Source organism: Herpailurus yagouaroundi, unplaced genomic scaffold (genome assembly GCF_014898765.1).
Source record: "Herpailurus yagouaroundi ecotype Mexico unplaced genomic scaffold, PumYag 212, whole genome shotgun sequence".
In the NCBI taxonomy this organism is placed as follows: domain Eukaryota; kingdom Metazoa; phylum Chordata; class Mammalia; order Carnivora; family Felidae; genus Herpailurus; species Herpailurus yagouaroundi.
Window position 1 is genome coordinate 1998850 of NW_024412443.1, and position 9567 is coordinate 2008416.

Genomic DNA, 9567 nt, shown 5'->3' on the forward strand with positions numbered 1-9567 from the left:
GTTTAGCACTGATTTTCAAGCCAGAACATGGGCTTCCCTGAACACTATAAGCTTGTGTACATCCTAAAACTTCAGGATTCTTCTCAACATTCAAAACACACTTCTGCATGTGCTACTTTCATTGAAGCTTTTGAATGAAGTCTAACGGATAACAAACTGGGTCTGAGGTTGAAAATTCACCCTTGCACACAGACAGCATTGGGCTGTCATGCAAACACGTTCACACCAAGCGTTTCTCCGTCTGAGCCTTCACTCAGCTAGGAGGACCTGGGAAGTATAGGCTGGCTGTCTGCAGGTGACCAGCACTGGCCAGCGACTGGGTTTTACCAACTTTAAAAACAAATTTTATTTTAAAGTTTGGTTTTGAAAGAGACGGTACATGAGTAGGCACGGGACAGACAGAGACCCAGAATCTGAAGCAGTCTCCAGGCTCTGAGCTGTCAGTACAGAACTCGATGCGGGGCTCGAACTCACCAACTGTGAGATCATGACCTCAGCCCAGTTGGACATTTAACTGCCTGACCCACCCAGGAGCCCCTAGAGTTCTATCAACCTAAAATTTTAATTATGAACATGCTTGTGCGGTGCCTGGATGGCTCAGTCGGTTGGGCAGCCAACTTCAGGTCAGGTCATGATCTCTCGGTTGGGGAGTTTCAGCCCCACACCGGGCTCTCTGCTGTCAGCACAGAACCTGCTTTGGATCTTCTGGCCCCCCCCCCTTTTTGCTACCCTCCCCCTCCCCCACTCACACTCTGGGTCAAAAATAAACATTAGGGGAACCTGGGTGGCCCATTAGGTTAAGCAACTGACTTCCTCTCAGGTCATGATCTCGCCGGTGAGTTCGGTGAGTTTGAGCCCCTCATCAGGCTCTGTGCTGACAGCTTAAAGACTTGAAGCCCCTCCCCTGCTCATGCTGTCTCAATAATAAACGTTAAAAAATTTTTAAACAAAAAACATTAAAATAAAACCAAAGATGCTGGCAAAGATGCAGTGGGAAAAAGCCCTCCAACCGCATTCTCTAGGTAGACCTACTCTCGTGGGCTCCTCTCCACTCCACTCTTGGACTTATGGGTAACCACCCCAGTTGTTAGGGTTTTCATTTGGTTAAACCCCCGCGTGAACCCTAGGGAACACAACCAGCTAACTGGAAGCTAAGGAAGCTGGAACCAGCCAGAAAGAACCCGATTGGCACCGCACCCTTTGTGGACTGGTGGTGGCTCTGAAAAGAGCCTTTAGGGGGAGAACGACGACTCAGGGCTTGGCGGCCCACACATGCGCGTGGCGCTTAAGCGCGCTCCCCGCGAATGCGGCGCGCCAACTGTAGGTCCTTGGGCATGATGGTAACGCACTTGGCGTGGATGGCGCACAGGTTGGTGTCCTCGAAGAACCCCACCATGTAGGTCTCGCACGCCTCCTGCAACGCCATGACGGCCGAGCTCTGGAAGCGCAGATCGGTCTTGAAGTCCTGCGCGATCTCGCACACCTCCCGCTGGAACGGCAGCTTGCGGATCAGCAGCTCGGTGGACTTCTGGTAGTGGCGGACACTGTGCCAGGCTGGTGGCGGTGCGGCTTCTTGATGCCGCCGGTAGCCGGCGAGCTCTTGCGGGCCACTTTGGTGGCCAGGTGCTTGTGCGGGGCCTTGCCGCCCGTGGACTTGCGCGCTGTCTGCTTCCTGCGAGCCATGGCTTGCAGTGTTACAGAAAAAACCGAAGCCACTTGTCCCTATGGAAATCGTCAAAAACAAAAACAATAACCAAGCCAGTGTCAGCTTTTATAGAGGCCTCGGCCTTCCCATTGGCCGACCGCTGGTGGCGTGATGGTAAGCTGTGCTCTGATTGACGCTCCACTCGGCCGCCTGCCCCTTTATCTCCGCACCTCTGCCGCAAGACTGTTAGTAGCAAGGGGATCTCCTGGTTCCACGGAGTGTTTGTTCTTGGCTTGCAGGCCAGGGGCTAGGGTCAGGGTAAGGGTCAAGGTCAGGTCATCTCGCCAAGGGCGTCGTTGTGGGCGTTGCCTCTCCCACACAGCTCCCTCCTTTCCCCCTCAACACTCCTCTTGGCTCCCGAACGCTCCAGGGCCCGAAGACCCTTCTAGAAGCCTGCATTCTGAGTTCAGCTTTTCCGGGGTGACCACATAGTTTTCCCTGCCCGCAGTTAAAGGGGTCCCCCACCCCTCATGTCTGCCTGACTCTGACGCGAATCAGGGGTGCCCCTTTGCTGACCCGTGACACCATGGGGCACAACTTGTCCACATCCCCGTCCTTCCCTTCCCCCAGGGACAGTTGGCTGAACTGCCTGTCTCCATAGGCGGATCCAAACAAGGTGCCCATTTGCCCGGATGTGGTGAAGCGTCCGTGCTGCTCCGTGTCCTGATCCCTGGCCCCTCCTGGGAACCCGTCGGCCCAGGGCAAACCTTCCCTGACCCACTGTCCTGTCAGCTGCCCTGTCGTGTTCCTTTCATCCTATGGAAGGAGATCCCCCATTGCCCCACCCCAGTGACACTTGGGAACCCCGATGTGCCATCCTCAAATGCAACTTCCCTGCAAGGATTATTCTGAGCTAAAGGCACTTGAAAAACGGCAGACGTAAGAGGAGAGCTCGGATGCCTCTGTTTTCTTTCCTGAAAACAGGAGGTAATTCTCCTGTGTGTGAAGACTGACCTGTACCTGGAGGAAAGAAGCGTTTGTATCATCACCCACCGGACCCTGCACTCACAGGCCTTACTGACGTAATTCTGATCTTCCTTCCTTGTGCCCACGTCTTTTTTTTTTTTTTCTTTGTTTTACAGTTTGAGAGGGAGAGCATGAGCAGGGGGAAGGTCAGAGGGAGAGAGAGGATCCCAAGCAGGCTCCACACAATCACCGCACAGCCCCACTCGGGGCTCGAACCCACAAACTGAGAGCACCACCTGAGCCGAAATCAAGAGTGGGATACTCAACCACCGGAGCCACTCAGGCGCCCCCACCCCTTGCATTTAAGTTACTTTCCCACAGTTGCCTCTGTTCAACCCAGTGTAAAAGCATTTAGGCTTTGCCCCTTCTGTAAGTCTTCATTCCCTTTTGAAGGGTCCTGTGTCACAATAAAACCTAAAAGCTTTCCTTTAATCTGTCTTTGGTTACAGAGTCCCTGCCAAGTCCTAAGATGAGTAGAGGCAAGAATTTTCCTCTCTCTCTCCCTCACTCTCTGCTCCTCCCATGCATCTCTCTCTCTCTCAAAATAAATAAAGTTGAAAAAAAAAGAAAAAAGAATTTTTCCTGTCCTCATAGTCCTTTCCCCTGCCTTGTAATAATCCTTTCAGATAAAATCTCTCCTTACTAAATCTGCGTGTTTTTTTATTTGGTAATGATTGTCACATAGAATCCCCACTGCCATCCCTGAGTCAGGTTGGGTTGGCTGAGCACCAGGAAGAGGGACTAAGGGACACACCTAAGGTCTCCTGGTGTGTATGGTGTGGATCTGACGCAGTCTGACAGGGACTTGTTGGTTAATCTCCCAGAGCTGTCCCTATTTCAGGGCAGACAGAGTCCAGAGCTCTGGGTGTCCCAAGGGCTAAAGGGGACAATGGTGGGTGGATGCTGGATTTCTGGCACCAGCTGTGACTTGCACAGGAGCACCCAGGAAGGAGCCCTTTGGGGATCAATTCGGTCTATGTGGCTGAGGATGGAAACCCAGGAGGCACTTTGAGACTGTTTGGGTGCATGTCTAAGGCCTTCTCTTCTGACCACAAGAGCTTTAGTTTTATTTTTACTTTTTTTTTTAATGTTTATTTATTTTTGAGAGAGAGAATGAGTGTGAGTGGGGGAGAGGCAGACACAGAATCTGAAGCAGGGTCCAGGCTCTGAGCTATCAGCACAGAGGCCAACATGGGGCTTGAACCCACAAACCGCACGATCATGACTTAGAGTCAAAATCAAGAGTCGGACACCCAACCGAGTCACCCTGTCGCCTCAGTTCTGTTTTTAGATTTATGTTTCTAGATTCCCAGGGGACTTGAGTCCATTCCCCGGACATGAGGCAGAATGTTACCTGGTTCCATGTGTCTGAACAAATACACACACAAAACATGGAATTGGGGGCTGCCTATTGTGCACCCTCCCCACCTGCAGTGGGATTTGAAACCATAATCTGCATTACATGTGTCAACGCAAATTGAGCAAACCTTTAAAAAAATTTTCCCCCACCTATTTAAATTTTGAAGAGGGGCGCCTGGGTGGCGCAGTCGGTTAAGCGTCCGGCTTCAGCCAGGTCACGATCTCGCGGTCCGTGAGTTCGAGCCCCACGTCGGGCTCTGGGCTGATGGCTCAGAGTCTGGAGCCTGTTTCCGATTCTATGTCTCCCTCTCTCTGCCCCTCCCCTGTTCATGCTCTGTCTCTCTCTGTCCCAAAAATAAATAAACGTTGAAAAAAAAATTAAAAAAAAAATAAATTTTGAAGAGTGGAGAGTTTTATATGAGCTGCCTGGATACACCATCCTCACAAAGAAAAGCGTGTTCCAAGGAAGGAACATTTGGTGCAGGGTTACATTAGTATCATCATCATCATCATCATTATTATTCTTTATTTTTTACATAAAGAGTTACAGGTCATCACGATGAAGAACATTCCAGAAGGTTATAGACTTTATCTTATGTTTGTAGTATGTGCAAGGCTGTATGCCTTTAATCTTATGGGAACCAGGGAAGGTTTTTGTTTTTCTTTATGTTTGGAATGCTCCTTTTTCGTTATATATATATATATATATATATATATATATATATATATATATTTAATGGAGCAGATATACAGAAATAGAGCCCATGCTTTGAGGTTCTGCTGAGTTTTTTTTAATGTTTATTTATTTATTTTTGAAAGAGAGAGAGAGAGAGAGCAAGGGAGAGGCAGAGAGAGAAGAAGAGAGAATCCCAAGCAGGCTCCATGCTGTCAACACAGAGCCTCACACGGGGCCCGAACTCATGAACCGTGAGATCATGATGTGAGCGGAAATCAAGGGCCAGACACAACCAACTGAGGCACCCAGGCACCCCTTGCCAAGTCTTTCTGACCTTGGTAAAGGCTAAAGTATAGCTTCCCTGGGAGCCTGAAGGCAGATCCCACAAACTAGAAAAGTCAAGAATTGGGGTGCCTGGGTGGCTCAGTCAGTTAAGTGTCTGACTCTTGATTTTGGCTCAGGTCATGATCTCACGGTTCATGGGGTCATGTTCTGTGTCGGGCTCTGCTCTGACAGCGCAAAGCCTGCTTGGGACTCTATCTCCCTCTCTCTCTGCCCATCGCCTGCCCGTGCTCTCTCTCCCTCTCTCAAAAATAAACATTAAAAAATAAAAAAAAAAAGAAAAGTTGAGAGTTTCCTTTATCACATGTTAAACCTCTTTTTTAAGGGCACCTGGGTGGGTCAGTTGATTAAGCGTCCGACTTCAGCTCAGGGCATGATCTCACGGTTCCTGGGTTTGGGCCCCACGTGGGGCTGACAGCTTGGAGCCGGGAGCCAGGAGCCTGCTTCGAATTCTGTGTCTCCTTCTTTGTCCCTCCCCCTCTCAATGCTCTGTCTCTCTCTCTCTCTCTCTCTCTCTCTCTCAAAAATAAACATTAAACAAATTAAAACAAAACAAAACAAAAACCTCTTTGCAGTTGGTTCAGTTGACAAGTTTTCATGATCTCAGCAACTGACTTCCATGTGGTTCCTACTCCCTCAGAGGCACTGAGGCCCAGGGAAACACATCCCCTAAAAAAACTTCCTGAGAGATTTGGTCTCTCTGAAGAGCGCTTCAGATGCAAGCATTTCCTCCCAAATACTGGCTTGTCCAGGACAAATACACTTTGTTATAGATCAGGTCTGTGCATGCATTTGGTGCTGATCACTTTGATGGGGAGAACAAAGGGAAGAGAGATGTAGCTAACATTAAGTGTCCCTACAACTTGCAGGCCACTCATTAATCCCTGAGGCATGCGGAGCATGACCTTCCTCAAGTAACTCATGGCTGCCTTCATGCTGATGTTTTAGTAGAGACTAAAACCAAACTTATCCTGACAACAGCCAGACCTCCAAGGTCCGGGAAACGTCAGTCTTAGCGTACAGCAATTCCTTAGAAACTTGCATTATCTCTACTCAGCCTCCCTCCACAAACTTAAATATATATTATCAGTAACTCCTCACAATCCCAGGGCAACTCTTTCTGCCCAATGTGTCTGGTCCCTGTGCTATGATAACAGCATCTTTTTGCACCATAAAACGTCTCAAGAATTCATTCTTGACCATTGCGCTTGGCAACCAAGCACCGACTACCATCCAGTGCTGGAGGGGAACCATCCCTAACCTGGAATGTTCTTCCCTTGCTCTCATCACTCATGGAATTTGCACACACAACTAAGGAAATATGGGGTTGTGTGTAGTGCTTTGTTGTAGATCCTTGGGGATTTTAGGTCACAGGGGGTTGACCGTGTGCATCATATCTCTCTCTCTCTTTCACACACACACACACACACACACACACACACACACACACACGATGCCGTTCTCCAGCATAAAAACTCCCTATTCTCCCTTGCTCACGTGACAGCAAGCTGGGAACCATCTGGACTTTCAGGAGCTCAGTCTAAAGGCAGAGTGGGGTTCTTGCAGGGGCAGGTGGTCCTGTAAACAGTGTGCGAAAGCCCCTCCAGAGCTGACAGCTACAGCGGACGCTAGGGTTCCCAGTTGTTGGGGGGACCCTGCTGATACCCCAGCTAGTACCCCATTTCTTTGGCCCCCTTTATAGGAAACTCCTATTGACCATGTCCAGGTCCTGCCTTCCCATTCTCTGGGCCTGAAGCACAGACAGCATTCAGTTTGAGTCGCCCAGAACCCCACGCAGTACCAGGGGCATGGGGCTCGCCCCAGTCACTCACACCATCAGCCACCTCGCAGCATTCAAAGGATGCAGATGGCACCAAAGTGCTCCAAAACCATGCAATGCGCCTGGTTCTTCTCCAGCCCTAATGGGGTCCTCAGGACAGGGTCTTCTTCCCGTTTAGCCCATTTCATAAGAGGCTCGGTGTGGGGTTGTCTCCACTGCAGTTGATTCCCCATGGACTCCACAGTAAGAAAGAATTCTGCCATGTGGTTAAATACATTTCCTAATCGTGCTTTGTAACTTTGGCCTCTTCAGGAGGTTTTCTTTTTCTGTTTAGTGTGAAGAGATAGCAAGAATTTAATTTTATTTTCCTTTTTTTGGCCTCATGAACCCCTCTGGCAGTTTGGTGAAGCTGGGAATATTTTAAAACATTTTATTCTATTTTTACCTCTTTAATTTAGAGAGAGAGAGCAGGGGAGAAGGGCAGAAGGAGAGAGAAAATCAGAAGCAGGCTCCACGCTGAGCATGGAGCCCAATGTGGGGCTTGATCCCACAACCCTGGGATAATGATCTGAGCCAAAGTCAAGAGCCAGACATTCACCTGACTGAGACACCCAGGCACTCCAAGATTTTATTTTTATGTAATTTCTACATCCAATGTGGGACTTGAACCTACAGCCCAGAGATCAAGAGTTGCACACTCCACCAACCCACCCAGCCAGGTGCCCCACTTTCTGCTTCTTAGAATCAGAATGTAGAATTAGAATGTAGAATTTCATCTACAAGCTTGCACACTTTTCTTCATCCCAATGTGCAAACACTTCATCAAGGATATTTGTAGCTGTAAAATTTTTCAACAATATATTAATATTTATGTATATATTTATTGTGCTCTACTGGATGGATGTCCTTATTACATTCCCTGTTCCTTGTTTGTAATCGATTACTGAATGGGCACAGGGTTTATGTTTTTGTTTTTTTTGTTTTTTGTTTTGTATTTGTGTAACTGCACTCTGTCATTTCTGCATATCGTACCTTTTAAAAGTTTCTTCTTTGCCAAATACTGAGTGACAGTGGACATTCCAGGATAAAGGTAAATACTAATGGCAACAGTGGGTTTCTCTGATTTGTTTCCAGACCTAATGGCAGCCACACTAAAGTAATTCACCAGCAACATGATGCTGGACCTCCACTGATCCTAACTCACAGATTATTAATTTCAAAAAATGATAAAAGATTAGAGATGCATATAAGAGATGCATCTCTTACATGCATCTCTTTTCTCTTCAGACCTAACTGAGGTGACTTACGTTCTCTCCAATACTGAACGATTCTATGATTCCTCCAAGAAATTCAAATTTGTCATTGTTGTTGTTTTAGTGTTGTACCTAATATTTTAAGGTAGAATTTCTGAGGGCCCCTGGTGGCTCAGTTGGGTAAGTGTATGACTCTGGCTAAGGTCATGATCTCGGAGTTTGTGAGTCCTAGCCCCACGTCCGTCAGGCTCTGTGCTGACAGCCTGGAGCCTGCTTTAGATTTTGTGTCTCCCTCTGTCTATGCCCCTCCCCACTCACACTCTATGTGTCTCTCAACAATAAATAAATATTAAAACATTTTTAAAAGGAAGAAAGAAAATTCTTATACTTTTAAGGGTTTTTTGCTGCCTGTTTGCTATTTCCTTGTACAAGATCTTTACAATTTTTTTTTCAAATAACAAATAAAATCCTGAATTTATAGATCAATTTAAGGGAAAATAGATCTTTTTTTTTTTCAAATTTAGTAGCCAAGGAAGTGGGATCTCCCTGTTTTATTTAAACCTCTATCCACCTCTCAATGAGGTTTACACTTTCATGAAAATAAATTCTACTTTTTCCAAGATTACCCTTGTTTATTTACCACAATGAGCAAAGTTTTCCCCATTCGATTTTTTACTGACTCATTTGGAGACAGGAAAGATAATTTTGTGTGTCGCTGAATCTCCCAGTGAGCCCTTTCAATTGTGTTTTAGTTGTTTCTGTGGGGGAACTGGTTCACATCCATCTGAACACCTGAAAAGGTTTCCAAAGCAGATGACTGGGCCTCATCCTCTTTGTGACTCAGTGGGTCTGGGCTGAACCCCAGTTTGCATTCCTAACAAGTTCTCAAATGACCCAATGCTGGTTCAGGACCACACTCTGTACTGCTCTAGGATTTCCAGGCATTAAAAACTCAAACAGGGGCGCCTGGGTGGCGCAGTCGGTTAAGCGTCCGACTTCAGCCAGGTCACGATCTCGCAGTCTGTGAGTTCGAGCCCCGCGTCGGGCTCTGGGCTGATGGCTCAGAGCCTGGAGCCTGTTTCCGATTCTGTGTCTCCCTCTCTCTCTCTGCCCCTCCCCCGTTCATGCTCTGTCTCTCTCTGTCCCAAAAATAAATAAACGTTGAAAAAAAAAATTTAAAAAAAAAAATAAAAACTCAAACAAACAAAACCCACAAAAACACTCCCAAACCCTCTTTCTCTACATTTTCTAATATTCCAGAATATAGTCCCTGACTTCTTTGATACTCGAGGAATGATAGATTTCACCTATATGTCTTGCTGGGCTTTGAGAGCTACGTGTTTTAGGACAATGAGGAATCATGAATTTACCATCAACATCACGGGTTATGTTTACAGATTTCCCCAGGTGGGAAAGTCTCCAACTCATGCCAGTAACCCATCCTGGGAGTGCCTGGCTGGAGCGGTATTCGGAAGGCTTCTGGGGA

General features: G+C 47.4%; 1 protein-coding gene across 1 annotated transcript; it reads right to left on the reverse strand.

Annotated features, from left to right (window-relative positions):
• Positions 1–902: 902 nt before the first annotated feature.
• On the reverse strand, positions 903–1726 carry H3-4 (H3.4 histone, cluster member). Its single transcript, XM_040454326.1, is given in 2 exon segments — positions 903–1542; positions 1545–1726. Coding segments are annotated over 2 exon segments (396 nt in total). The 5' UTR covers positions 1684–1726; the 3' UTR covers positions 903–1285.
• Positions 1727–9567: the final 7841 nt, after the last annotated feature.